At 50.8% G+C, this 25,889-nt stretch overlaps 11 protein-coding genes across 11 annotated transcripts; 7 read left to right on the top strand and 4 right to left on the bottom strand.

Annotated features, from left to right (window-relative positions):
• Positions 1–1,988: 1,988 nt before the first annotated feature.
• On the top strand, positions 1,989–3,194 carry BO83DRAFT_454915 (FAD-binding oxidoreductase; the record flags this gene model as incomplete). Its single annotated transcript, XM_025537005.1, has 5 exons — positions 1,989–2,186; positions 2,228–2,529; positions 2,556–2,638; positions 2,686–2,867; positions 2,923–3,194. The coding sequence occupies 5 exons, from the start codon at positions 1,989–1,991 to the stop codon at positions 3,073–3,075; spliced, it is 918 nt and encodes a 305-aa protein (XP_025392475.1). The 3' UTR covers positions 3,076–3,194.
• Positions 3,195–3,420: 226 nt separating this feature from the next.
• Positions 3,421–5,049, top strand: BO83DRAFT_375179 (aspartate-semialdehyde dehydrogenase family protein). Its single transcript, XM_025530395.1, has 3 exons — positions 3,421–3,773; positions 3,830–4,087; positions 4,143–5,049. The coding sequence occupies exons 1-3, from the start codon at positions 3,746–3,748 to the stop codon at positions 4,946–4,948; spliced, it is 1,092 nt and encodes a 363-aa protein (XP_025392474.1). The 5' UTR covers positions 3,421–3,745; the 3' UTR covers positions 4,949–5,049.
• Positions 5,050–5,234: 185 nt separating this feature from the next.
• On the top strand, positions 5,235–6,454 carry BO83DRAFT_434378 (40S ribosomal protein eS4; the record flags this gene model as incomplete). Its single annotated transcript, XM_025535790.1, has 4 exons — positions 5,235–5,319; positions 5,460–5,597; positions 5,669–5,953; positions 6,115–6,454. Exons 1-4 carry the CDS (start codon positions 5,306–5,308, stop codon positions 6,452–6,454), a joined length of 777 nt encoding a protein of 258 aa, XP_025392473.1. The 5' UTR covers positions 5,235–5,305.
• Positions 6,455–8,609: 2,155 nt separating this feature from the next.
• Positions 8,610–9,364, top strand: BO83DRAFT_414280 (uncharacterized protein). The gene has a single exon (XM_025534553.1). It carries the CDS (start codon positions 8,783–8,785, stop codon positions 9,302–9,304), a length of 522 nt encoding a protein of 173 aa, XP_025392472.1. The 5' UTR covers positions 8,610–8,782; the 3' UTR covers positions 9,305–9,364.
• A 2,777-nt stretch (positions 9,365–12,141) lies between these two features.
• On the top strand, positions 12,142–14,188 carry BO83DRAFT_136394 (uncharacterized protein). Its single transcript, XM_025526138.1, has 4 exons — positions 12,142–12,251; positions 12,488–13,178; positions 13,235–13,720; positions 13,784–14,188. The coding sequence occupies exons 2-4, from the start codon at positions 12,564–12,566 to the stop codon at positions 14,093–14,095; spliced, it is 1,413 nt and encodes a 470-aa protein (XP_025392471.1). The 5' UTR covers positions 12,142–12,251; positions 12,488–12,563; the 3' UTR covers positions 14,096–14,188.
• Positions 14,189–15,171: 983 nt separating this feature from the next.
• BO83DRAFT_434376 (uncharacterized protein) lies at positions 15,172–15,700 on the bottom strand. The gene is made up of 2 exons (XM_025535789.1): positions 15,573–15,700; positions 15,172–15,517 (listed from the first exon to the last, which is right to left on the bottom strand). The coding sequence occupies exons 1-2, from the start codon at positions 15,635–15,637 to the stop codon at positions 15,178–15,180; spliced, it is 405 nt and encodes a 134-aa protein (XP_025392470.1). The 5' UTR covers positions 15,638–15,700; the 3' UTR covers positions 15,172–15,177.
• A 230-nt stretch (positions 15,701–15,930) lies between these two features.
• Positions 15,931–18,628, top strand: BO83DRAFT_136334 (telomere repeat binding factor family protein). The gene is made up of 5 exons (XM_025526136.1): positions 15,931–15,967; positions 16,052–16,106; positions 16,165–17,356; positions 17,415–17,444; positions 17,490–18,628. Exons 3-5 carry the CDS (start codon positions 16,356–16,358, stop codon positions 18,238–18,240), a joined length of 1,782 nt encoding a protein of 593 aa, XP_025392469.1. The 5' UTR covers positions 15,931–15,967; positions 16,052–16,106; positions 16,165–16,355; the 3' UTR covers positions 18,241–18,628.
• Positions 18,623–19,585, bottom strand: BO83DRAFT_136338 (sorting nexin-3). The gene is made up of 4 exons (XM_025526137.1): positions 19,569–19,585; positions 19,242–19,477; positions 18,819–19,140; positions 18,623–18,712 (listed from the first exon to the last, which is right to left on the bottom strand). Exons 2-4 carry the CDS (start codon positions 19,317–19,319, stop codon positions 18,684–18,686), a joined length of 429 nt encoding a protein of 142 aa, XP_025392468.1. The 5' UTR covers positions 19,320–19,477; positions 19,569–19,585; the 3' UTR covers positions 18,623–18,683.
• Positions 19,586–20,049: 464 nt separating this feature from the next.
• BO83DRAFT_304326 (uncharacterized protein) lies at positions 20,050–21,421 on the bottom strand (the record flags this gene model as incomplete). The annotated part of the gene is made up of 3 exons (XM_025527222.1): positions 20,050–20,171; positions 20,225–20,853; positions 20,934–21,421. The coding sequence occupies 3 exons, from the start codon at positions 21,419–21,421 to the stop codon at positions 20,050–20,052; spliced, it is 1,239 nt and encodes a 412-aa protein (XP_025392467.1).
• Positions 21,422–21,900: 479 nt separating this feature from the next.
• On the top strand, positions 21,901–22,999 carry BO83DRAFT_136050 (uncharacterized protein). Its single transcript, XM_025526135.1, has one exon. It carries the CDS (start codon positions 22,380–22,382, stop codon positions 22,773–22,775), a length of 396 nt encoding a protein of 131 aa, XP_025392466.1. The 5' UTR covers positions 21,901–22,379; the 3' UTR covers positions 22,776–22,999.
• BO83DRAFT_330874 (WD40 repeat domain-containing protein) lies at positions 22,675–25,662 on the bottom strand. The gene is made up of 6 exons (XM_025528250.1): positions 25,162–25,662; positions 24,949–25,050; positions 24,514–24,866; positions 24,093–24,461; positions 23,268–24,039; positions 22,675–23,215 (listed from the first exon to the last, which is right to left on the bottom strand). The coding sequence occupies exons 1-6, from the start codon at positions 25,403–25,405 to the stop codon at positions 22,989–22,991; spliced, it is 2,067 nt and encodes a 688-aa protein (XP_025392465.1). The 5' UTR covers positions 25,406–25,662; the 3' UTR covers positions 22,675–22,988.
• Between the last annotated feature and the right edge of the window lie 227 nt (positions 25,663–25,889).

The raw sequence follows: 25,889 nt of genomic DNA, 5'->3' as shown, positions 1-25,889 counted from the left end.
GGTGGTCAGCAAGCAGGAGGATAAACCGCTGGCCCACGGAGCCGGTGGCGCCCAAAACACCTGGATGTTATTAGCACTGCAGCCACAGACGAATCGCCAGTGTTGTATATCCATACCGCACTTCTTCTTAGGATATGAGGCCATTTTGTTTGATATCGAGGTGGTCGCTCTGCGATTCTCGTGATCTGATAGTTGTCAATTACTCGTCTTTGACAGTCAATGAGACAACGATGGATGATTTAAACAAAAGCATTGGCATCAAAAATCTCAATTGGAACATGCTCACGGGGAGACATAGCCAACTTCCGGTTGCAGCGCCTTAACCGACGGAGCCCCGCAAGGGATGAAAGCACAGTTGTATCTCCACCATAGGCATTTTTGAAGATTGTGACACGATAGACAAACAGGTCGCTTTGCAATAGCCACAATGTGATTGAACTATGAGCAAATTAACGAAATGCACTCACCTCTTGGACAATGATGCGGAAGTTGGGAGAGGAACAAGAGTGGCGTTACCGATTAAACTGCGATATCGCTCCGGAGCACATCTGCCCCGCTGTGACTCAGCCCTCACTAGTGACTGACTAACCACTCCGTAGCATTCTCCGCCAATTGATTGGTCAATTGCTCCGATCTTATAGAAATGTGAATGGCATCATTCTAGGGCTCGAACTAGACCATAAATGGATGGGGTCAATATAGTTGAAAGTGACATAGTTGCTATGAAACTAGCATTGATATGTACAGCCTTTTGTCTGCCCTATTTACGATGCATATGCCATCCTCAGCTGAGAGAACAGATTGCGCCATCTATGCTTCGTCCTCATAATCGAAGATCTTGCCAGGGTTCAATACCAGTGTGGATCGAGGGACTTCTTGATGGAACGCATAATTTCAATCGTGGCTGGGCCAAGCTCCTTTTTCAGTGAATTTTTCTTGCCCAATCCACACCATGTTCACCCTGAAAACTGGTCAGTCATGCTTTCAGGTACAAGTTCAGGTTGCTGATGTCTTACAGTGCAAGAGCCTTCCATTTCCAATGCACGATCAACCATGTCGTATACAACCTTTTCTACTCGCTCCCTTTCTTCTTGAATAGTGCGGTCATATAAGATACTTGCGTGGAAGTTGCCATCTCCAATATGCCAAGGATACTGGCAAAGATTCCAGGTCATCGAGTTCTTTCTTGGAGATTTCTACTATAATTAGCTAAAATCCAGGTATTGGGTTTTAAAAAGCATACCAATAATGTCTGGCAATCTAGAGATCGGTACCGAAACGTCGGTTGACCACACTTCGGATCTCGCTCTCTTAGTGCCAGCATACTCCAGAGCGATTGTTTTCGCGCAGACCATAAATCATGTGCTTCTCGCTCGTCTCTTGCAAATTCGAACGAGCTTGCGTTGTTGTTCTTTGCTAGTGCTTTAGTCAGGTTAATACTATCCGCGACCCGGCCTTGGTGCCGGAGAACTTGAAGAATAGAGTGGGCAATTTCTTCCATGTTCTTCCAGTTCCTCCGGCGCGGTTGATGACATCCATCTGTATCTCATCAAGAATCTCCATACCTGTACTTGAATGCCTTTCGAACAAGCTGCATGGCAGTGGATGCCGCATCACGTACAGTGGGGAAGGTCACCACACCGACACGAGTCTGCTCTGGAATTGGCGTCAATTTCAGAGTCGCTTCAGTCACAATACCAAGTGTTCCTTCAGACCCAACAAACATGCCTGTCAGGTTATACCCGGCTGAAGTTTTGCGTGGACGGCGGCGTGTTTTGATGACACGGCCATCTGCCAGCACGACAGTAAGGTTAATTACCAATCTTTCATGGTCCCGTATCTCACGGCATTGGTTCCACTGCAGTTTGTTCCATCATACCACCTATCATTGCAGACGGTCCAGGGTCAACGGGGAAGAAAGGCCGCTGTCCTTAATCTTCTCATTCAGATCCATCCATTGAATAGACGGTTGACCCTGGACGTCTGCAATGATAGGTGGTATGATTGGAACAAACTGCAGTGGAACCAATGCCGTGAGATACGGGACCATGAAAGATTGGGTAATTAACCTTACTGTCGTGCTGGCAGATGGCCGTGTCATCAAAACACGCCGCCGTCCACGCAAAACTTCAGCCGGGTATAACCTGACAGGCATGTTTGTTGGGTCTGAAGGAACACTTGGTATTGTGACTGAAGCGACTCTGAAATTGACGCAATTCCAGAGCAGACTCGTGTCGGTGTGGTGACCTTCCCCACTGTACGTGATGCGGCATCCACTGCCATGCAGCTTGTTCGAAAAGGCATTCAAGTACAGTGTATGGAGATTCTTGATGAGATACAGATGGATGTCATCAACCGCGCCGGAGGAACTGGAAGAACATGGAAGAAATTGCCCACTCTATTCTTCAAGTTCTCCGGCACCAAGGCCGGGGTCGCGGATAGTATTAACCTGACTAAAGCACTAGCAAAGAACAACAACGCAAGCTCGTTCGAATTTGCAAGAGACGAGCGAGAAGCACATGATTTATGGTCTGCGCGAAACAATCGCTCTGGAGTATGCTGGCACTAAGAGAGCGAGGATCCGAAGTGTGGTCAACCGACGTTTCGGTACCGATCTCTAGATTGCCAGACATTATTGGTATGCTTTTTAAAACCCAATACCTGGATTTTAGCTAATTATAGTAGAAATCTCCAAGAAAGAACTCGATGACCTGGGAATCTTTGCCAGTATCCTTGGGCATATTGGAGATGGCAACTTCCACGCAAGTATCTTATATGACCGCACTATTCAAGAAGAAAGGGAGCGAGTAGAAAAGGTTGTATACGACATGGTTGATCGTGCATTGGAAATGGAAGGCTCTTGCACTGTAAGACATCAGCAACCTGAACTTGTACCTGAAAGCATGACTGACCAGTTTTCAGGGTGAACATGGTGTGGGATTGGGCAAGAAAAATTCACTGAAAAAGGAGCTTGGCCCAGCCACGATTGAAATTATGCGTTCCATCAAGAAGTCCCTCGATCCACACTGGTTATTGAACCCTGGCAAGATCTTCGATTATGAGGACGAAGCATAGATGGCGCAATCTGTTCTCTCAGCTGAGGATGGCATATGCATCGTAAATAGGGCAGACAAAAGGCTGTACATATCAATGGCTAGTTTCATAGCAACTATGTCACTTTCAACTATATTGACCCCATCCATTTATGGTCTAGTTCGAGGCCCTAGAATGATGCCATTCACATTTCTATAAGATCGGAGCAATTGACCAATCAAATTGGCGGAGAATGCTACGGAGTGGTTAGTCAGTCACTAGTGAGGGCTGAGTCACAGCGGGGCAGATGTGCTCCGGAGCGATATCGCAGTTTTAATCGGTAACGCCACTCTTGTTCCTCTCCAACTTCCGCATCATTGTCCAAGAGGTGAGTGCATTTCGTTTAATTTGCTCATAGTTCAATCACATTGTGGCTATTGCAAAGCGACCTGTTTGTCTATCGTGTCACAATCTTCAAAAATGCCTATGGTGGAGATACAACTGTGCTTTCATCCCTTGCGGGGCTCCGTCGGTTAAGGCGCTGCAACCGGAAGTTGGCTATGTCTCCCCGTGAGCATGTTCCAATTGAGATTTTTGATGCCAATGCTTTTGTTTAAATCATCCATCGTTGTCTCATTGACTGTCAAAGACGAGTAATTGACAACTATCAGATCACGAGAATCGCAGAGCGACCACCTCGATATCAAACAAAATGGCCTCATATCCTAAGAAGAAGTGCGGTATGGATATACAACACTGGCGATTCGTCTGTGGCTGCAGTGCTAATAACATCCAGGTGTTTTGGGCGCCACCGGCTCCGTGGGCCAGCGGTTTATCCTCCTGCTTGCTGACCACCCTTTCCTGGAGCTGCACGCCGTCGGTGCGTCTGAGCGTTCTGCGGGCAAACAGTACAAGGATGCCGTGAGGTGGAAGCAGTCTACGGCTATGTCGGAGAAGCTTAGCACACTCGTCCTTCGCGACTGCAAGGCTGAACAGTTCGCTGACTGCGATCTCGTCTTCTCTGGACTCAACAGCGACATTGCGGGTGACGTTGGTATGTGGTTCTTTGCCCAGGCGACAATACTACCTGCTGATCACAACTGTTACAGAGATGGAATTCATCAAGGCCGATATCCCCGTTTTCTCGAATGCGAAGAACTACCGCAAGCACCCTCTCGTCCCTCTCGTCGTCCCCACCGTCAACCCCCACCACCTGGACCTCATCCCTCACCAGCGCAAACACTTCGGCCTGAAGAAGGGATTCTTGGTTTGCAACTCCAACTGCGCTGTCATTGGTGTTGTCATCCCGTTCGCTGCCCTGCAGGCCAAGTTTGGACCCGTTGAGGAGGTGGAAGTCTTCACCGAGCAGGCTCTCTCTGGAGCTGGTTACCCGGGTGTTCCCAGCATGGACATCCTGGACAATGTCATTCCTTTCATCAGCGGTGAGGAAGACAAGCTTGAGAACGAAGCCCAGAAGATCTTGGGCTCTTTGAACGCCGATGCTACTGCTTTCGAAGAGCAGTCCGGTCTCCGTGTTGGCGCCACTTGCACTCGTGTTGGAGTCACTGACGGTCACATGGCGTTTGTTTCCTTGCGCTTCAAGAACCGCCCCGCTCCCAGCGCAGAGCAGGTGGCCCAGGCCATGAGGGAGTACCAGTCGGAGGCTCAGAAGCTGGGCGCTCCTTCTGCACCCGCGCAGGCTATCCGGGTGTTCGACGAGCCCGACAGACCCCAGCCTAGACTGGACCGGGACATCTCCAAGGGTTACACCGTTAGCGTTGGACGGGTGCGCGACGGCAACGAGGGTGGCTATTTCGATCTCCGCTTTGCTGCTCTTTCGCACAACACCGTTATCGGTGCTGCTGGATCGTCCATCCTCAACGCGGAGGTTGCTGTCATCAAGGGCTACATCTAAACGTGTGAAGAGATCTATGGCATATAGCGATTAGACGGCGTCAGATATCCTTTTGTTTCTAGATATTTCAGTTACTAAAAGCAAAAAGCATTGAACAATAGCCCGATACTACTAAAAGAAGCCTAGACCCAGCATTGCTTATGTAAATCATGTGACCCACCAGGCTAGTACTGGTCGGGACTAGTGGGGCTGGCCTAAAGAACGGTACTAGTGCTAGGGCTAAGCCCCGCTGGCACCAGCCGCTAAGCGAAAAATGCAGATGGGCTGGATATCAGCTGCTGAAGTCCTTGTTCCGTCTCCTTCTTTTCCTCGCGACACTTCGACAACTAACCGGTTCAAGTCGACAAAGCAGCCAAGATGCCTCGCGGACCGTGAGTTACACGCCCTACGCTATTCTTATTGCGCGAAGCGAGATCATCGGTGGAATTGCGTTTTCACCGGTTTTTTCCTCGCTACGGCAGAAGAATTGAAGATCTTGAGGAGTTGAATACTAACCACCATGTTCGTACAGTAAGAAGCACCAGAAGCGCCTTAGCGCGCCTTCTCACTGGCTCCTGGACAAGATGTCCGGAACCTACGCCCCCAAGGCCTCCCCCGGTCCTCACAAGCTCCGGGACTGCCTGCCCCTGATCGTCTTCATCCGCAACCGGTACGAGCCATCCAACGATTACGAATGAATCGAAGAGAATATGGGGAATCGGTGGACTGACAGGTTTTTAGTCTCAAGTACGCCCTTAACGGCCGTGAGACCAAGGCGATCATGATGCAGCGTCTGATCAAGGTCGACGGCAAGGTCCGCACCGACCCTACCTACCCCGCTGGTTTCATGGACGTCATCGGCATCGAGAAGACCGGCGAGAACTTCCGTCTCATCTACGACACCAAGGGTCGCTTCACCGTCCACCGCATCCAGGCTGAGGAGGCCGAGTACAAGCTCTGCAAGGTCAAGCGTGTTCAGCTCGGCAAGGGCGGGATCCCATTCTTGGTTACGCACGATGCGAGAACGTGAGTGCATACTCTCTACAAGTTCCGCGTCATTCAGTCGTTGGACCAAGCTTTGGTTGATCGGCGGAGGACGACAGAACTAGAATCGCAGTTCTTTGCTGGAACACAGTAAGGAGCCGCAACGTGAGAACAAAGCGTGCTAACAAGGGCTTTTCTTATAGCATCCGTTACCCCGACCCCGCCATCAAGGTTAACGACACCGTGAAGATCGACATTGCCACTGGCAAGATCGCCGACTTCGTCAAGTTCGACACTGGTGTTGTCGCCATGGCCACCGGTGGTCGTAACATGGGTCGTGTCGGTGTCGTCACCCACCGTGAGCGCCACGATGGTGGTTTCAACATCGTCCACATCAAGGACGCTATTGACAACACCTTCGCCACCCGTGAGTCCAACGTCTTCGTCATCGGTCAGGACAAGCCCTGGATCTCCCTGCCCAAGGGCAAGGGTGTCAAGCTCTCCATCGCCGAGGAGCGTGACCGCCGCCGTGCCCTCCAGTAGATGTGGCATGGTAAGTGATGTAGGCTGCCGGAAAAATAAAAGCGTTGAAAAATTCCGCTGTGGCGATGACATCTTGTCTTGCTTTGTGGACCTGTATGACGCCGGTTACGATAATTATATGAAGCGTTATCCAGAACAAAAAAAGAGAAAGAATTGTCTACAGGACACAAAGTTACACATGTTAAATACTGTACCGTAGACTTGTACCCTAAAGCAAGGTCAAGATGCCAAGTCTGTCTGCCTGTGATTGTATGATACCATTAATTCTTTACGTCCTTAGTTCATTCCTTTCCTGGAATTTGTAACTGGGCCAGTTGCAGTAGGACATTTCTTATTCTTACCACCTCCAACTTCCCTCGTCCCCCTTTGCTTTGTCTATTTCCCCGACCCATTCACGGAGCTACTCCGCCGGATACTCCCGTGCCACCCCAGCAGATCTATCTAATCCATGGTAAGACTCGCGCAGATGCTACTAGTTATCTGGACGGCCCATCGCCTCGAGTCCACCCTGTCGTGACCTCTTACAGGGATGCTACGGTGCCGGGGACAACAGGGTGGGATGGTAGATGCAAACCATTCATGGGTCCTGGGAAAAAGTTTACGTCTCACATCCCAAGGCGGGAGTCAACCGATCCAAAAGGGAAGCTGCACTTGGAGATGAATGAACAGTGGCTGGAGCAGTTGGCCGAAGTCGACCTGGTGCAGTGTCGACCCATCGGACTATGAGGAATTGCGAGTCTTGGGGGGTCTCCTGTGCTGCCTTGGTTTCATTGAAATCAGCCAACCGAACATCTCCTTTAGCCCATCTACTCTGTACAAGGCTACAAGTAGGAATGTAACACGTCAACTGGGCTGCTGCAGGTCAATATGGATCTTCTCCTCATCTTTCTCCTCTCCTCTTTTTCTCTTCCCCTCCTCTCCCTATCAACCGTGGAGGGTAGTGGATTAGGAGGGATTTAGCGAGAAGAGACGGGACCTAGAATGGGAGAACAAAAAATAAAAATTAAAAATAAAAAATAAAAATAAATGTGAGTTGTTGCGTGGGATGACGAGACGATGGAGTATTCGACGGACAGACTAATATCTTAGTTCTTGGTTGCTGATGCCGGTGCAGATTGCAGATGCCGCTCTAGTCGCACTGATGGGATGGGATGATAAGAGAGGAATTGATTCATCTGGATACATCCTCCTGCCGGCGCCCCTTTGGCCCGATTCCTCCCCTCGATCCTCGGCATATCAGAGGAAGCGCCAAACTAATCGGGTGCTGACCATGCAGACTTAGCCACCATGTCGCATGGGTTAGTTTGCGTTAAGTCAACTGACAAGTCATCTTGACCTAGTCGATCTCACTGTGATTGATAATTGATATTCGACCATCGCCGTGGTCGGACTTTCCTTCGATCCACGCCTTCTGGCGCTCGGGATGGTTCGGTTAAGCTCAAGAAAACAGGCTCAAGGGGAGGCGGGGGGGGGGGGGGGGGGGAGAGATGGGGTTGCGATCCATCACTTGCGGGTTGCGTCTTTGCTTGAATGTTTTCTTTTTCCACCTCCGTATCTTATTCCCCTCTGTCCACCTTCTCCGCTCTCTTTTCCTTCTTTGTCTGGGAAAGGCTTGCCCACCATCTTCCGTTTGTGGATGGAGGTGCCTTAGGTTCTTGGATGTCTCTCGGCCATGTCAGGCAGGATACCGGCAGGATTCGTCCGAGGGATCGAGGCGGCACGATCATCGAGGGAAAGGTGGCATCGCACACACTTGTATCACAGTGTCCGTTGCTCAGTCCAAGGGTATTCACATATTGCTACCTCCGCGAGCCCTGGAAAAGCAGAAGATGCTCGGCAGTGGTCTTCTCTCCGTTTGGTAGATGAGTACGAAGGTTATATACCTACCTGGCCTGTGAGCGAGGCTTTCGAGATGTTTGTCTCAAGCCACGGTGACATAGCCCACCCGTTAACTCGCTTCTACACACACGCACTCGTCCACGCACACCATACATACTTCCTTAGCCTCCGAGCCAGGCTCATGCATGCTGCACGTCCGGAACCAATCCGGGTCTAGCTGGCCACGTCTATCTGGATGGACAGGTCGCTGTCCGGGAATGGTGACCAAGCTATTATTCTTCTCACATAATGATCAACTATAGGCTCTGGCTGTAAGCAGCCCCCACGCATCTGCACGGCAGATGACTTGTGAAAGCGATTGTTTTCGCACGACGTCACGTCACAACATGCGGGAAACACAAAAGAACACTCATGTAGGTATGTATGTAGACATCATATGTAAGCGGGCGGCCGTGTTGGAGACGGGAGACCAGGCAACCGAGTGACAACATGGCTACGGACTACGAGTGGTGGTTATCTAGGGTTTGGCAAGGTCTTGACAACCGTTGCGCTCTTGCAGAAGGACTCCTCCCGCCTACATACAAGCCCAGTCAGCCACCCATCAATAGTTGTCGCTTGCCATGGCTGTGGCTATCCGCTCCGAGTCTGGACCTTCCGGGCCGTGCAAGTAAGTACAGGGGCGTTGAGGTTCCAGGTCACCCTCTCTGCATGCGACAGCTCAACGACACAGCCCTGTCTTTGCAGGATGGTAACCATACTGGCCTAGACGTAGAATCTGGCGAGGAAGCAAAAGTGGTGACTCGTGACACAGGATGGAGGGAAGGAAGAAAGCTTCAAGTCATTCGCTTCTTGGACATCCCTTCTCTCCTCCAAGGGACGCCCCGTGGCCGCGAAAACGGCGGCGGAATGAGCGGGTCTCGACAACGGGGGCCATCACGGAATACATTGACCGGAGTACTCCGGTCCAAAGTCCAAGATGAAGATGTCTTACTCTTCCTGGGATGCTTGTGAATGGCACAACGTGGAGGAAAGCCGTGTGCAGCGGCGCTGCCGTGGCTATCTGCAACCCGCAACTTCCGGCGTCTGATGATTGCAGCAGAATGATTCGGATGGTTGATGTCTAACTTTTGGTTTCTATTCGGCCTCTTGCTGTGGCCGATCGAGAATATTGCCTCCTCCCATAGTGGATGGAAATACATCTAGTCTGATAATTCGACAGTAAGTTGATGCCGGGCACACCAGGGTTTTCTCCTAAGCGGGGCCCCTGATTCCAACCTCTTGTTGCCCTGCGCCACAATATCTGGCTGGTCTTTGGTAGTCTAGTCTAGTGGATGGAAGTTTCGGGGTGGAGATGCTATGCTCGATCATCGAATCCCGCCATGATTTTCCACCCGAAGGCGAAGTTTAGCTTGTCTTGATAGTTCCCAACCTTCTGGTATCCACGCGTTCCTGAGAGTTAGGATCAATTAAGACACCAGTTACCGTGGAGAAGCAACGAGGAAGAATTTTGAAGGATTTACATTCCTTCCTTCATTAATCGATTGGAATACACCAGACGAACAGAGCAATTGAATTGTTCTTCTTTTTCTCTTGATGGTGGATCCTGCTTGGCGAAAAGACACCCACCGCCACGAGCTCCTCGGCTGCTGCTCGAATCCCCATTGACTCCCATTCTCTTTCTCCAGACTACTACTTACTGCTCTCTCTTCTCTCACTTGCTATTGGAATTATGGTCAATCCTTCCTGGGTGACCGAATCCACATCTGTCTGTCCCCCGGTCTGCGGGACATGCAACGTCGGCTGTTGAGGGTAACACTGGCGTGGACACGTCCGAGGACTGCAGTCTAGCTCTATCTATTCATTCCCCAGTCCGCCGTCGTCATCATTCAACCCTGGGAGGTGGACTGGACTGGAGTTGAGAAGCGTAAAAAAAATAACAGAAAATTGAGGACCAGCCAATGATGATGAACCCGCGAGGTCAATCAGGCCATCTGGGGGCGCTAGAAGGAAGCAGACTCCAATTGTTCGCCCAGAAGCAATGCCCCCGATCGCCATCGCCCCGATCAGCGGCGATACGCTTTTCTGCATTGCACTCGCTTCACCCACTAATTTAGTCGCAGCTGTAGCGAGAGAGGTTGCTAGCCACCCGATCGTTTATTTTTCTTTCTTTTTTTTTTTTCCCAATCTTACACAAGAGATGGATACGACTAGACTATCTACGTACCTAGCAAGCTGGAGATATTCGTGTGCGACCAGCTTTCGACACAGCATTTCTGTCTGGCCAGCTAAGCTAGGAAGCTAGCTACTGTAATGGGTTCCCACAGCGGGATTGGAGGATCAGCCCTTCTTGCTTCGATATCATCATCATCATCATCATCATGACTGTGACAACGATGGCTTTGCTTTACATTGCCTTTTGCCTCTGGCTTACTCTCAGCCGTGCTCCTGGCGCTTGACGAATGTCGCCTCTCGCTCAGGTGCTCCTACTGTAGTCTAGCTACTATTGCTCAGTGGCTCGACTGCCTCGTCTTCTCCCGCGAGGCTGATGTATAGTTGACTTCATTAATATCCTGTCATTGTACACCGCTACGGCTCTGGAACACGAAGAAGATTGATCTCTCTCTCTCTCTTTCACACAGTCTCTTCCTCTGTGTCTGGTCTCATTGCCGATGAGATGCGGTCCCAAGTGAACCTTCCAGAAACCGAAATAGTCCTGCATGACCAGGACCCTCTCGGGGTGCTGTTGTGCACGCACTGTTCCATCTGTTCCCTCTTGCTCCATCCATCTTCTTGACCGCTTCTCTTTCTTCTCTGTAGTGTGTATGATTTCTCTCTCACTCCAATTTCCTTTTTGGATTTTTATCCTTTTTTAATTTATTTTCTTTTCTTGTTCCGTCTTTTTAAATATTCAATTTCAATTTAATTTTATTTTCTTCTCTGAATATTCTTTTTCAATTTTATTTCATTTTTCTTTCTTTTCTTATTTATTTTTAATACCCCTTTCTAGGTTTATCTCATATTTCTATTCCACTCTAGAATACTACCTGTTTGTTCCACTGGCCCGCCGTTGGCTGGCATTCTTTATTATTGTTACTATAATCGGTCCTACTATTGCCAACGGCCCCGATTATTTATGGAGACGACGATTATTGATGCTTGAATCCGGTTTATTATTCACAGCCCATGTGGGGAGGGTCTGCTCGGCTGCTCCTGGACGGGCCCCAAGACCTAACGGTCCTTCCAGGGGCCCGGAGAATGCATTCCTTCCCTTGGCCACCAGTCGAGGATTAAATTATGCGACGGCCAACTGGCTTGATTGGAGTCGTTGGCCCACCGCTAGGCCCTGGCTATGATTTCAGCTCCTGTATCAAAAGGTAATCTCCGTCCCTTTAGCCTATCCTGGCTCCCGGGTCCCAGTGGTTCGGATCTGGATCAGCCCTCGTCTGCCCTTCTTCTTTCTGTCCTGTAATGCGCCACTTGCCGCCATGCTTTCTGGCCGCTCGGATGCCACAGGCAGCAGCAGTAGTAGTAGCAGCAGCAGCAGCAGCAACAGGAGCAGCAGTATGATGCTTCGTTGATGGGAGCTCTCCTCGCCTATCCAGCTGCTCTCCCCGTGAGTTGTCAAACGTGGCAAAAGGTCTTGAAGAACGGAAAGCAGTTTGCATCAGCTGAAGGACGATAAGGTCTATCATCCGTCGTGGCCAGCTTTCTGCAGATTTCTCTGATGGTGCAATGCACGGTGCATTACAATAGAGCTAGCTGTTTGGATTAATCCCCTTATCTGGTTTTCTACTTCTGTTTCTGTTTTGGTCCCTGTTCCCGGTTCATTCAATACACCCTCGTTCAACCTGCCGGAAGCCGGCCGGTGTGCCCTCGTCAACTACCCATTTTTTTTTTTTTTTACCTTCCTTTGGGTACATTTGGGCTCGAGCCCTCTCGTCCTTCCAGTTTCCGTGAGGTTAGTCCCCGGCCTGTTTCATCTGACGTCGTCTATTCCCTGCCCTATATGCCTGATCCTGGGGGGGCGTTCTAGAATGTTGATATCAATACCTGGCATCGGGAAGGGCTTGGTTCTGATCACACATTGGTAGTACATCTACAGGGATAAAAGAACCCCGGGAACAAGGCAACGGTGTCCGCTGCTACTTATTTCGTCATTATGTTGTTCTGTTGCTGAATCGTAGCCTCCTCCAGTGTCAAAAGGGACCGCCCGATCCCCTTCGTCGTTGTTTGAACCAAGGTCCCGCGAGCCATTTTGACTGTTTCTGGCATGTCTGCGTATTCACCTTCGGCCAGCGTGCCGTTCCCAGGCACGGGACAGCCGGCCTACCTGGAACTGTTTCCCTCGGGCGAGGTTCCCCAGACCTTCTTCACGTATCGCTGGTGGGAGGACGAGGCCACCACTGTGTTCTGGGCCTTTGATCCCTATGAGATCAAGCGGGTGATTCGATTCGGACTCTTTCGAGACAGCAACCTCCCGCGGAAGTCTCTTCAGAAACGTGATCCCCAAGCCATTACCGCGTTTCTCTACTCGCTCGTGGAGCCGCACGAGACGGCATTCATCGACAACCTGTCCCATTATCAGAAGGTCGAGGAAATTATTCGACGATGTCAGATCTCCGGTCCTCCACTCGAACCTTGGAGCTGGCTTCCTACCAAGCGGGACAGTGACATGCCCTCGATAGCAATAGCAGAAGCCATCGACACGGAGAGTCATCTGCATTTCACACGGATTTCGTTTGAGGAGCTCGTCCGCTACTTCTTGGGCTACCGAGCACATTCGGTAGAGTGGTTTTTACAACAACATACGGCGCTTTACATCCACTTGCTCAACTATTTGCAAATGTTTCCGGAGGAGCTGGGGAAGTACAAAGAGGTGGAACAGGTACGTGATTGACATTGGCTGATGCTTCGCTACCAAGGTGCTGACTCTGGGACTAGCATCTTCAGACTCGCAGCCCATTTGCCCACCGTGCCGTGAACCGGTGCCTACACGCTTTGAGACAGCCCGTTTCAGCCAGCACACCGTACCCGGGCTTCCAATTCATCGCAGCGCCTATCCAGCAGCTATTCAAGGAGCATCTGCCAAGTCTAAAGGCCGTTCTACTTGAGCTCTCGGTATTGGGGGTACGGTTCACACGAACATACGTCCACGCCCGGGAGATGAACTGGACGAAGCCATTTTCGGTCGAAATTCCCTTGCTTGACGAGCTGGATTTGACGAACCCAGCACCGGCTCTAGACTTCGCCAAGACCACCACCTCCCTCGACGGAGAATACTTCTCTGGGTTGAGTCAGAAGAGCTTCGTGGAGCCAGATGCCATAATCAAGCGACTTCTAGTGCTATGGGAGCTACGAAGTCTGGAAGTGTGGGAATGTTGCACGGGACTACCAGACATGATAGGCTACATTCAGGAAATTGTCGAGGTAGACCACACCCATCCTCTCTGCAGGAGTGCCTAACAAAGAAGCACGTACTGACAACCACAGGCCCTTTACACCTACCGCAATTACCACTCGTCCACGGCGATTCTCAGCGGTCTTTACAAATACAGCACGTCCAACCCGACCTTCACGCACACGGACAGCGCCACCAACCGGATGACACTGACTCCGGTGCTGCCCCCTGCACTAGCGTGCCTGCTGGACCCAAGGGAGAACTTTGTGGCCTACCGACAGGAGTTCCAAACGTCGCCGGGCCTCCCTTTCCTCTTCCCGCACATTAGGGAGTACCAACAGCACGGCCCGCCAGCCCTGCACCAACTGTTCCAGCAATTGCAACGTCAGGCACCCCCCAACTAGACTAGTAGCACACGTGGCGTGGTCTGAGCTTGGGCAATAACAGATGTCATCTAGACGCAATGGATGAATGGCTAGGCAGCAAACAATATGGGGGCAGTAATATGACGCGTACTGGGCAGCAGAGGTAGGATGAGCAGGAAACAGAAGCAAGTAAGCCACTGACTGATTAATATGACGATTTCTTTTTATTCCTTCTTGTCTTGATTCAAATTGGTCTGGTTAATGATGTCTTGTTTTCCTTTTGTCCTGTGATCATTCCCACTTTTTTTCCTTCCTTCTTCCTTTTTGATTTCGGATAATCCCTGTTCTCGTTTCCTTTCTTTCTTTGGGCATGTATTTCTACCACTACTACCACTACTACTCATCAGCATACTGGCAATTCCTTCATTGAAAATTGAAGCTTGGTGCAATGCACTTCCTTTGATTCGAACCGGGGTCATACTTAGGTAACTAAACAACCAGTCATGGATAGATAGGATAGAACAGGATACAGCCAGCCGAAGATTCACAGGGTAGGTACTAGGGGTGAGGGTCTAGACCATTACCAATAGTCTATCTATTCTTGATAAAGAGTTAGTTGGATCTGTTATAGTAAGCTAGGCTAGAAGTAGAAGTTAGTCTGTTAGTAGTTACGGTAGCTTAGATAGATAGATAGGGGAAGGGGTGATGATGATGATGAACTATCGGATAACTCCGAGCGGGTCAAAGAAAGATAATTTAGTTTTGGTTGAAAGGGGTAAGGTTAATCGGTATACTGCCCTTTACTGCGAAGAAGGGTAAATGTCGATCTCAATGTCATATCATCATCTATCGTAGTATGTCCTACTTTGTGTTTAGTTGGTTGTCTAGTGACTATACTTAACAACAACGGCGATTGATAATCCCCGGAGTCCCCGATATCCATCCGTCCATCCCATACTACCTACACTGTTATTGTTATGTACACCCAACAACAACCACCATCCCATCACTTTCACACCAGTAAAAAAAAAAAAAAAAAACCCAAACTCAAAGCCCCTTCCTCTTCACCTTTTCACCACCGCCCACACCCCCCAACCCACCCCTCAGCACCACCACCCTACTCAAAAACAACGCCCCGTAACACCCACATTCCCCCACGTTAACGCATTCCACTCCGCCACATCCACGAACCTCTCCCACCCCATGGACCACCCCGCAGCCAGGATATGAGTGAGATCCGCCACCGCCAAACACACCAGATAGTTTCTGAGGACTTTGGGCTCCGAGGTGCTGTGGATCAGGGCGACGCCGAGCAGCGCCAGCAGGAAGTAGATGTTGGAGAGTTGGTAGGCGAGGGAGAGCGAGGACGGGGTGATGGTTCCAGTGGTGTCGGGGTTGTGGGGGATTTGGGAGAGGATGAAGGAGGAGGCGTCGAGGTGGGGGTAGAGGGAGCCGCCGATTCTGTAGATAGATGGTCAGTTTTGGGTGGTGAAGGGGGATTGGGGGAAAGACGTACAGGGAGATGGGCTCGAAGATGCCGTAGATTAGGTAGGGGATTGGGGGGAATATGCTGGTGGGCATTTTGTTGGAGATGTTGCTAGGTTTGTATGTGGTGTGGTGTGGAAGTTGTATGTATGGGTGAAGAGAGGTGGGAGTAGAGTTACTAGTAGTATATGGAGGAGATGGATAGCTGATTACTGCTTTGGGCATAGTGGGATGATATAGGATGACGGAGTTTGTTGGTTGATGGGGTTGCAGCTAACATTGAACTTATTGAATACTACTGTACAGTATGTATGTACACCGCTATATTCTTGATTGCTGGATTTGGATATTTCGCATTCTGATAACTACTTATACCCTATAAAGAGAAGTTGAATTTGGTAATTGCTTTGATGACTGGAATATTTGGTATGTGATCCATTGGGATAGTGCATGTTACTCTATGTACACTGTTCATCTCACCCATTGCTTTTAACAAACACTTATAATTAGTTGAATATGGTACCATGAGATATATACGGAGTAATAGTTTAATATCTTCAGCTATGCAAGTACTTACCTACGTTGGTTAATAGTCAACAATAACTAACGTTAACTACTCCCAGAGTCGACTCTCTGCTGACTCATCAGCCGCTCACCTGGAATCAAGTTTGATCAATTCATCCTCCATCTGCATCTCTGCTCCCCCCAACTATCATCATCTGTGAAAATGGCAGTGGCATCTCCCTCCTCCTTCTACATGGTGCTCTTCATCCCTCAGTGATCATCCCCTGAATGGGTGTATGGGTGCCCCGCCATGGATTCCAACGGCTCCTATACCCGCTCCTTCGACGAATCCTTGATTCGCGAATTACCCCAGCTTCAGTCTCTCCGCATTGCTCCCCTCCGTCAGCCCGTGTCTCGCCTCTTGGCTGTGCCCTCCCCGCTCGAACCAAATGCCAGTCACGTCCGGGAACCTTCCAGTAACACCAATTCCGGCATCCTCCCTGCCCGCAATGACTCGGCCCAATCTGGAGCCACCGAAGGGGCGGCTGCTCCCCGACCGAAGAAGTCGGATGCCCCTGCGGAGTCCCTCCCCAGCCTGGAGGCGCCTCCCCGGCCAATTCTCCCGGCTTTTGTCAATCTCCGCGCTCTAGAACGATACCCCTACTCTTCGTTCGATGATGACACCCTTCACTTCCGCAAGCGCAGGCGTTTGGGCGGTCAGGCGGAGACGTTCAGTGAACACCTGCAGTTGCCTATTCCTCAGGCACAAAAGGAGCAGCGTCCGCCGCCCTTCGGCCCTTTTGCTATTCTCAATGGTCTCAATGAGCCACCTCCAAATGCGGCCTTGCTTCCTCCAATTGAACCCGGCTCGATCACACAGCTACTGACCAAACCGTCCCGAGGCAGCGAGGCTGTGGAGCCGGGCTTACTCACTGCTAATGCTGCAGATAGTCAGATTGCGGAGCGACGAGAAGGTCGCATCGAGGAGATCCTTGATTCTCCGGTCGACAAAGCGGCGGACGGTGATATCGCCAGCGGACTGCTGGACGATGTCGCTGCAGCGGAACGGACACGAACCGAGAAGACAGACACTGAGACTGACAATAAAGACGCCTCCGCGGAGGACAATACCGAACCTCTGTCGCCTAAAACGCGGGGCCGGTCCCGCAAGAACCTTCGTAAGTGGACCGAGGAAGAGACGACTGCTCTGCTGCGCGGGGTGGTCAAGTGCGGCATCGGCAACTGGACGGCGATTCTGGCCCAGCCGGAGTTGAAGTTCAACAAGCGTAGCGCATCCAATCTGAAAGATAGGTATGGTATAGCCATGTGGACGTGGAGGAGACACTGGATGCCAACTAAGTTAAATTAGGTTTCGTGTGTGTTGCCCCTGGGCATATCGGTGAGTTGAATGAGACTGTCGATTGTGCACATCTAATCTATCAAGGGCCGCGGATCCCAATGAAGCCACCAAGCAGCTGCATGACACGCTCGCGAACGCCCTTTCGCGAGCCGAAACCGAAGGGACCGACGGACAAGCGGGGAAGATCCATCTCCCACACCCGCGGGGGGCTAATACGGAGGCCAGTGGCGCTGCGGCGAATGAGCCCAGCAGCTCCAAGGATGCTGATTCGAAAGGCAGCAAGGCTAAGAACAGCACCTTGTCTAAGACTACCCCTACGCTCTCTAGTAGATCCAAATCCACGCTGGCGTCCCTGGGCATCCCCGAGCCGCACTTTACGATGAAGTCGCGGCGTCGCTCACGCCGCCCGTTTACCGTGGTCGAGGACGAAGCGCTGCTGAAAGGCTATGCCGTGCATGGCTTCCAGTGGACGCTGATCCAGCAGGACAAGCGATTGAATCTGAGCCATCGCCGGGCCACGGATCTGCGAGACCGATTTCGGACCAAATTCCCGCACGCCTACCGGGACGGAGGATCCGTGAGCGGACGATTACCAGGAGGAAATCCTGACCCTGGAAAGCAGCATACTGCACGGGGATCTGCTCGCGGGCAGGCGGAGAGCGGCAATGCGCGCGGGCCAATTGATCCAGCGCTGTCGCCTCCAGCCCCGCCACAGGGACTCCACGAGAGCACGAGCAGTGCGGGAGTATTTTCGTTTGCGATGGACGAGAATTCGGGGGTGGATGCGACGTGGGCAGATAATACGTTGGCGCCGATGTGGGATGAGCTTGCATAGTGAGCTGCATAGCGAGCTTCATAGATAAGCGCTTTAAAGCTAGTGTGGTTGCATTTAAACAGTCAGTAGACAGTGTTACCGACTAATTGTAGGCAGAGCAGCAAAGTAGATTGCATGGGAGTGGAGTAGTGTGAAGATGCTCAGGATGATAACAGCTTTTATGCTAAGATCAGACAGGCATGAATGACAGAACAAACACTGATTGCAAAAAGGACAACAGAACGCTAGTTACATGATATCCGCCAGACAAGGACAGAATGAAAAAATGAACAGACGAATACTACCTTACCTGAACCCGCAATTGCCAATGATTTCCCTCCCACCATACCATACCATATCCCCTCCCTCATTCATTCTCCCATACCCATACCATATCCCCTCCATACCCCCAACCCAACTCACCCCTCTAAATCCCTCCCCCACAGTACGAAGTACGTATCAATCTACCACGCATTCCGATCCCAATTCGGATCTACAAACACCAACCAGTTAGCCCACAATAACCCACACATAATAATATACTCCACCTCCCTCTCCTCGAGGGAATAAACTGAAAAGAAGGAAGGAAAAAAAACTACCTTGCACAAAACTCGCCAACACCTTACTCCCCGTCTGCAACAACGGATGACCCGCCACAATCTGCAAGAATCTCTGCAACCCCTCCCGTCGATGCTCAATCACATCATCACTGAACCGATTCGTGAATACCTTCCCCGGTAGCGGCGGGATCGTGACCCTCGTGGACTCCCGCTCGAGTATATCCCGGAAGTACTCGAAATCGGAGTATCGGCGCCTTACGACGGAATGTTTCAATTTGAAGGCGGGGATGTTGGTGCGGCAGACGATTTCGTAGGAGGTGTACATGTTGCGAGAAGTGCCGTGCGTTTGGGGGTTTCGGACCTATTGTTTTTGTTTCCATTTCATGGGTTAGATAGATGTGGTTGTGGTGGGGGAAGGAGGAAATAGAGGAGGGGGGAGGGGGGGGGGAAGGGGTTTGTTACTTCTATCTCGAGGAAGTTCTCCGGAGGGCCGTAAATCTCCTCGAAGGTTTGTTGGCGGGATTCGGGAACGGCTTGCATCTTGCTCTTTAAACTTTTTTCCCTTCGGGGGAGGTGGGGGATTTGGTTTTGGTTATTCGTTGGTGTGTGTTATGTCTGTTAATGTAGAGAGGGTAGTAGTGGATGCGGGGAAGCTCGATGCGTTTTACTTCCAGGGGTGGTAAAGTGGGTGGATTGAACTTGAGGTTGTTATATTCTGCGTATTGGGGAATTTTTTTTTCCGTCGCTGATAGGAATCAATTAGAGACCAAGAGGGTGGGGGTTAATCACCACGATTTCAAGAAAACAGCAGGGGGTGGGTATCTACAATTAAAGAGGAAGGTTGTAGGCAGATGACGATAAGAGGGGCTGGAATTCCCGCCGATCGGGTTTGTCGGTGCATTGTTGCTCCATTCCGCTGTCACTGTCACTGTCACTGTCACTACTTTAGTAACTAGTAGTATTATCTAGAATCTTGTATGCAATGCTATCTGCTTCTTAGTGATAAGTGATATATGATAAGCTAAAACTACCAACCAACTCCTGAACTATACTCAAACTATAACTACATATGCAGACAAAGCAGCAAAACGTAAAACGAAAACAGGTTTCTGCAGACCCTTAATTGTCTAATACACCCTAACAGATAATAAAAAAAACCAATTTCCCCGAACCCGCGCAATGAAACCCAGATATTGATAGAGCAGAGAAATGAAAGATACGAGGAAAGAAAAAGAAAAAGAAAAAGGGAGGTTTACAAGTCAATCAGCGATTACTCCTGGCGACTGCGCTTGGCCCCATGAGGGTTCCATGATCCATCGCCGACACCCTGATTGGGAGGGAAGAAGCCCTGGTTAAAGGCTGGGTTGGGGCCCTGGAATCCACCTTGTCCTGCTTTACATCAGTATACAAGAACACGCCATACACTGCTTTCTGGGACTACTCACCCTGCATCCCCATGTTACCCGCCATACCTCCCATCATCGGGTTCATCGCCCCCGGCATCGCATTCATCCCCATGCCTCCCATCGGGTTCATCCCCGGCATTCCCATCATATTGGGTCCTGCCATGCCACCACCACGACCGCGCATGCCGCCAGGGCCACCGCGCATACCGCCCATCATCCCCCCGCGGTTATTGAAGCCACCGTAGTTTTGCATCCCCATGGGATTACCCTGGAAGCCTCCGCCCACCATCGGCCCTTGGAAGCCACCCATGGGGTTCTGGAAGTTCCGGTTGCCGCCAAAGTTACCACCACCCATGCCGCCGGACATGCCGCCCCGGTTGTTGTATCCACCGCGTCCGCCGCGATAACCGCCGCCGCCGCCGCCCATATTGTTCATGCCACCGCCAAAGTTCATGTTCGGGTTGGGCGAGTTGAAACCGCCGGACATCGAGCGCGCTTGGTTGTCCTTGCGCATCGGCGCATCCTTAGGCAGCGTGCGGAATGGGTTCGGTTGCGGGCTGGTGTAGGTGACCATGTGCTTGCGCGTTTGTCCGCCGGCGCTGAACGACTCGATCTTGTGTTTCGTTGCGGTGGCTGCTTGGAGGGTGGTGAATTCGAGGAACGCTTGTCTATATGTATAATAACATCATGTCAGTGGACTGGAGGTGTCACTACCACCGCTGCTTCCTGCTTCCTGCTTCCTGCTTACCCTTTGCTTTTACCGTTCACTTTGTGTTCGCTGAACGTTACGTCCTTCAGTTCATCCTCGCACTCGGCCTGGCACACCCAGCCGCGGATGTCGTCGTCCGTGGTCCACCAATACAAGTCCGATATGAGCAGAGCAGGAGTAGCATCAGGGTCTGTCGGGCGATCATCATGCTCCTTGCGCTTGGTTCCCTGCTGGGGGGCAGGGGTCTCCTTGGCCGCGGATTGTGGGTTGGCGGAGCCCGCCTGGGTTACAGGGTCACTATGGGGAGCGCCGCGTTCACTGTCGGGCTTGACGGTGCCGTCGGAGGAGCCGTCGCCTTGGTGGTTGGGGTTCCCATTCTGTTGTTGTTGTTGTGTGGGTTCCGGCGCATCTAGGATAAGCTCTGTGTCATCATGTTTCATCTCATCCTCGGGCCCCTGCTCATTGGCATTGTAGCCACCGCCATCTCCATAGATGTCAATATCGAAGTTATCATCTTCGGTAGCCATGGTGTTTTAGCTTATGATCGGATTTTCTCTCAAGGGAAAACTTGATTTGCTTGCTTGTGATATACAGTCCTCCTTGGATATTGGCTCTTCTTCTTCTTCTTTCTTTCTCTCCTCAAGCTTCAGGATCGATTTGAATTTTCAAGGGAAGTACATGTCTGTAGACACAGGCGGTCAATTAGCAAGGAGGGAATTCTCATCCACTGGATATTTTAGAAAAACAACAACAACAACACAAGCAGGCTTCTGGGATCATTTCCTCCGACTCCGATGGCGGCGGGAAATCCACGGTTTTTGTTCTCAACACTCTGGTTTTCTTTCTTTAAAGCTCACAGGGGGATAAAACACCAGGCGAAATCGGTTGGCAGATGGCAATCGAAACAAAATAAAGGAACATAAAAAAGGCTTGATGATACGTACAATCCGAAGCGAAGACAGCTTCAAAAAGAACAAACACTTGACCAGTTCGTCAATCTGATAGCTCTGAAACGGAGATTCTGGCGCCTTGTTCCAGGACTTTTTTTTTTTCTCTTTTCTTTTCAGTACAGGGAAAGGGTAGTAGAATTGGGTTAAGGGAGAGAGTTGCAGGTAATTTCCACAGAAGATGCGGCGCCGATGATCAGCTGCTGCCGGGACCGGCAGAGCGCTTGTGCTAGAGAACAGGTCCGAGAGATATGAATGAACTTCCAGAGATGAGAGTACAGGAAATGAAAGGAGAAGAAAGAATTATGTTCCAGCAAACAACGTCGGTGAGCGCAGTTAGTTTCCCAAGCTCAGCTCAGCTCTCGCGAGACTGATGTAATTCAGGTTAAGGTCAGGTCCAGTGGTTCACACGTCCAGCTGGAATCCCCTGACTTGACTCGTCGCCGCTAACGCCGGAAGGTGGCGAAAGAAGAGGAGAGAGCGGAGAAGTGAGGAATGCAGAAGGTAAAGAAGAAAGAAGGGATAGGGCTAGGGGAAGATGATGGGGATGGGATGGAAGCGTGGGAAGACGTGTCCGAAGCCAGACTGCGGGTGGAGCGCGATGGGAAGCGGAAGCAGAAGCAAGAGGATGAGGACAAGAGAGAGAGGGAAGGACAGCGGCGATCTCGACCTCAACTCTCCTCCGGCCTTCTCTCGGCTTCGGTTGAACTTCCGCTCCGGACCCCAGATCGTGACGCGTCGGGATGGTGTTGTTTCGAACTCTATTAGGATCGCAAATGATTCACGAATTTTCTTTTTAGCTGTGAACTACTCCATCAGAGATGTGCAGTGTCCTCTGTCTGCTGTGATTGGTCGTGGAGAGCAGTGCTGCTTCTCACGCCGGCCATTTGCTTCTCCGTCCGAGAGAGAGAAAGAGAGACCGTGCTATTCATAGCCCGGCCTAGATTGTTGACTATATGTGATCGCGTTATCGATAAAACCCCCATCCTCGAACGAGCTAATTACATTCTATGACTACTACCTGCTTATCCCAGTCTCTTTGGCATTCCTCAATTATTTTCAGCTAGCCCAGCCAACGCCATGGCGGTCATACAAGTGGAAAAAGAAAGTGGATGCAGTTACCTGCCTGCGTATACGTCCATTCTCATCACCATAACTCATAATGTAACTCATCGTCCAATGTAGATCTTTGGACTGGTCGACTTCGGCTCTGCATCATCTTCTCCCTGAATAAGTTGAATTCCCGAACCGAGTTCAATCGGCTGTCGTAGTTCCCTGCCACCGGTGGATCGCCCTCATCGCTATCCACCCCGTCATTCCAGGTATGCAGTGTGCACGTACCAGTGGACAATCCCCAACCATTCCAGGACGTTGCTACAACCTCAGATTAGCTCAATCATCATCCAACACAACTGCGATATCTTACCTGCCAAGACAGGGCAGTTCGGGTGCCAGCTGGCATCCCGAACGCATGTCTTCCACATCACATCGCTGCGACTGCTACGGATTTCATATGCAGCGGTGAAGATATCCGGATCGCGCGGCCGCGAGTTGGCCGTCGCTTGCCCTACATCAATCGTGCCTGCAAGTGTGGCATCCAGATTATATACATATACCTTACCGTCTTCGCTGCCCGTATACACATATCTCGAGTTGGTGCTGCCCGACGGGGAGAAGTGGCAGCGAATGAGAGTCTTGAGCACGCGGTGGCCCCGGAAAGTTACTACTGAACAGTCATGGGGATGAGGTTCGTAATAGTCGTCGGGATACGGTTCGAATCGATAGTCGAAACCGGTCGTGTATCGATTAACATCAATGGTGTCGAACTTGGCTGTCGTCATCATCTTTCTCAGATCCCAGAGCTTCATCGACTGATCTTTGCCGTTGGATAGTACGTATCGCCCGTCGCCCTTGCTGTCAACATAAGTTAACCCTTCTGTATGACCCATGAACACACCGGCCTCGCGCCCGTCGCCCATCGAGCGTCGGTCCCACACGCGCAGCGTGGTATCGTCCGAGCCCGAATAAAGAATATGGGGAGATGACTTGTCGCCGAAGCAGACAGCGTTCACGTCGTCTTCGTGGTTCTGTAGCCGCAGGACGGACTGGCGCGTTTCTAAATCGTAAACAATAACCGACTGATCGGATGTACCAGCCACGATTTCCCGACCGTCGCCCGAGAATCGAATCGACCAGATCTATACCAGTCAGTTAAAATGAGACGGCCCGCTCTGAAGCGGTCAGTGCATACCCCGAAATGAGAATTGCCATACAGCCCACGCCCGCCTCGCCTTCCTGAAAGCGACGACAAATCCAATATAGCCGGGTCAGAGGAATCCGCTGGATCTGTGGGCGCAAGACAGACCAAATTCCGAATCGAACTGTACGCCAGGAACTTATTGTCCGGACTCAGACTGGCGTCGGTGATAGTCCACTGCCCAAAGGGGTAGTCCACGGTTTTGTAATACTTCCACTCGAACGGATTGGACGTATCGTACATCCTGACCTTGAAGTCCTGAGCGCAGCAGAAGAAGAAATTCCCATCGTCCGAGAACTGTCCAGAGTAGCACCGCGAGTCGAAATGAACGATCTTATCCGCCACCGAGCCCGGAATAAGTCCCTTACAACAGTCAGCCAGAAACAATCGTATTCTCTAGCTGAATGAATCCCACCTGAGTTATCGACTGCATATCCCTCCTCTGCGGCCCCGACACATCCACTCCCAGTTCTCGCCACATGATCTTCGTCGCAAGGGCCTGTTTGCGCCTCTTCAATTTGTCCACATAGTGAGGGTTGGAACCAAAATCGCCAGAACCCATGAGCTGCACTCCCTCTTCGCTTGGTACCTTGGGAAATTGCTGACCTCCCGATCGTCGTGCTCGTCGCCGATAACCGAAGAATCCGAACTCGTAATCTTCTTCTTCTTCGTCGTCCTCTACCACGTTGGCGTCATGTAGTCCGTTATAATGTAAAATATGGCGCAGACCATTCGAAGCCAAAAGGTTCAGTAATCGAGCTGCGGAAACTGCTACAATGAGTGTCCAAAGCCTAAGCAACAGCAGCAGCAACAGCACAGTAAGCAACAAAAAATAATGCGGGAACGCTACCTCTATTGTGCCTTCCCTCGTGACGCTCCTCACCCTGCTGCTCATGATCCGACTCATCCATGGCGAATTCAATATGTATATTACCTAGATGCAATTCCGGGTCTTGAAAAAAGTGTGAGTTCTCAGAATAAAGGCGCTAGCCAAAGAAGAAGTAAATCCAACGCATGCAAGCCAATGTGCCAGTTGTAAAAAGGAGGGGGGGGGAAATCCTACCGAAGCGATGATCATCAGCATCATCAATGTCTTCCTCGTCTTCATACAATTCCGCATCTAGCTCTTCTTCTCTACCATCTGACTCTATTTCATCCGGCTCATAGTCCATATCATCCTCATCCTCGTCCTCTTCCAACCATTCCCTAGCGGGATGCCATACAGTTCCAGAATCTCGGGACGGAGGAGACCCCGGTTGGGCGGGGGGCGAGCCAGACGGCGGCGGCGGAGGAGGACTAGTACTCATGATCGGCCGAAAACGTGAGGGGGGTTGGGAGCAGTCGGTGAATGGGCGACTGGGATCATATCATAGCAGGCTACTAGTACTCTTACTAGTCGGTTAGGGTCTGTCACCCGACTTCCAATAGCAAGGGAGTGTAATTAGTGATAAAAGGACAAGGGGGAGGTGTCGGGGCTGCGTCTTCAATTGGCCGGCAATAAAGATAACTAGTTGTTGCTGGCACCGCTTATCGATACCGGTCGGTTATGTCATCTCGGAGTGCGCGGGCTTGTTAACTCCTATCCCCGATGCCGGGGGCGGATGATGAAAATGGCATAGTTAATTAACATTATTCAGATTATGTATCATTATTCATATTCATATTAGCGAGTCATGAAGCTCGTGTCACATATTAACATACAAATGCAAAGGATATAAACATCCAGTCATGCGGTCGTAAGATTCGTGAATAAAGAAAATATTAAAGTGTACATTCAAGGACAGTAAACCG

Source organism: Aspergillus eucalypticola, assembly GCF_003184535.1.
Source record: "Aspergillus eucalypticola CBS 122712 chromosome Unknown BO83scaffold_3, whole genome shotgun sequence".
In the NCBI taxonomy this organism is placed as follows: Eukaryota; Fungi; Ascomycota; class Eurotiomycetes; order Eurotiales; family Aspergillaceae; genus Aspergillus; species Aspergillus eucalypticola.
Note: the sequence above shows the minus strand (reverse complement) of the source record. Positions and strands in the feature narration are given on the sequence as shown.

What these genes read in the sequence shown, in the direction of transcription:
- BO83DRAFT_136334 (XM_025526136.1), top strand. Translation starts at nt 16,356, where the DNA reads ATGGATTCCAACGGCTCCTATACCCGCTCCTTCGACGAATCCTTGATT. An exon ending in GCATCCAATCTGAAAGATAG is followed by an intron (nt 17,357 to 17,414) that starts GTATGGTATAGC and finishes AAGTTAAATTAG; the next exon opens with GTTTCGTGTGTGTTGCCCCT. An exon ending in TGTTGCCCCTGGGCATATCG is followed by an intron (nt 17,445 to 17,489) that starts GTGAGTTGAATG and finishes TAATCTATCAAG; the next exon opens with GGCCGCGGATCCCAATGAAG.
- BO83DRAFT_136050 (XM_025526135.1), top strand. Translation starts at nt 22,380, where the DNA reads ATGATGGGGATGGGATGGAAGCGTGGGAAGACGTGTCCGAAGCCAGAC.
- BO83DRAFT_375179 (XM_025530395.1), top strand. Translation starts at nt 3,746, where the DNA reads ATGGCCTCATATCCTAAGAAGAAGTGCG. An exon ending in ATATCCTAAGAAGAAGTGCG is followed by an intron (nt 3,774 to 3,829) that starts GTATGGATATAC and finishes AATAACATCCAG; the next exon opens with GTGTTTTGGGCGCCACCGGC. An exon ending in CGACATTGCGGGTGACGTTG is followed by an intron (nt 4,088 to 4,142) that starts GTATGTGGTTCT and finishes CAACTGTTACAG; the next exon opens with AGATGGAATTCATCAAGGCC.
- BO83DRAFT_434376 (XM_025535789.1), bottom strand. Translation starts at nt 15,637, where the DNA reads ATGCCCACCAGCATATTCCCCCCAATCCCCTACCTAATCTACGGCATC. An exon ending in ATCTTCGAGCCCATCTCCCT is followed by an intron (nt 15,518 to 15,572) that starts GTACGTCTTTCC and finishes ATCTATCTACAG; the next exon opens with AATCGGCGGCTCCCTCTACC.
- BO83DRAFT_136394 (XM_025526138.1), top strand. Translation starts at nt 12,564, where the DNA reads ATGTCTGCGTATTCACCTTCGGCCAGCGTGCCGTTCCCAGGCACGGGA. An exon ending in AGTACAAAGAGGTGGAACAG is followed by an intron (nt 13,179 to 13,234) that starts GTACGTGATTGA and finishes CTCTGGGACTAG; the next exon opens with CATCTTCAGACTCGCAGCCC. An exon ending in ACATTCAGGAAATTGTCGAG is followed by an intron (nt 13,721 to 13,783) that starts GTAGACCACACC and finishes TGACAACCACAG; the next exon opens with GCCCTTTACACCTACCGCAA.
- BO83DRAFT_414280 (XM_025534553.1), top strand. Translation starts at nt 8,783, where the DNA reads ATGGCTACGGACTACGAGTGGTGGTTATCTAGGGTTTGGCAAGGTCTT.
- BO83DRAFT_330874 (XM_025528250.1), bottom strand. Translation starts at nt 25,405, where the DNA reads ATGAGTACTAGTCCTCCTCCGCCGCCGCCGTCTGGCTCGCCCCCCGCC. An exon ending in CGAGGGAAGGCACAATAGAG is followed by an intron (nt 24,867 to 24,948) that starts GTAGCGTTCCCG and finishes TCATTGTAGCAG; the next exon opens with TTTCCGCAGCTCGATTACTG. An exon ending in ATATGCAGTCGATAACTCAG is followed by an intron (nt 24,462 to 24,513) that starts GTGGGATTCATT and finishes GACTGTTGTAAG; the next exon opens with GGACTTATTCCGGGCTCGGT.
- BO83DRAFT_136338 (XM_025526137.1), bottom strand. Translation starts at nt 19,319, where the DNA reads ATGCAAGCCGTTCCCGAATCCCGCCAACAAACCTTCGAGGAGATTTAC. An exon ending in AGAACTTCCTCGAGATAGAA is followed by an intron (nt 19,141 to 19,241) that starts GTAACAAACCCC and finishes CAAAAACAATAG; the next exon opens with GTCCGAAACCCCCAAACGCA. An exon ending in GTTGGCGAGTTTTGTGCAAG is followed by an intron (nt 18,713 to 18,818) that starts GTAGTTTTTTTT and finishes TGGTGTTTGTAG; the next exon opens with ATCCGAATTGGGATCGGAAT.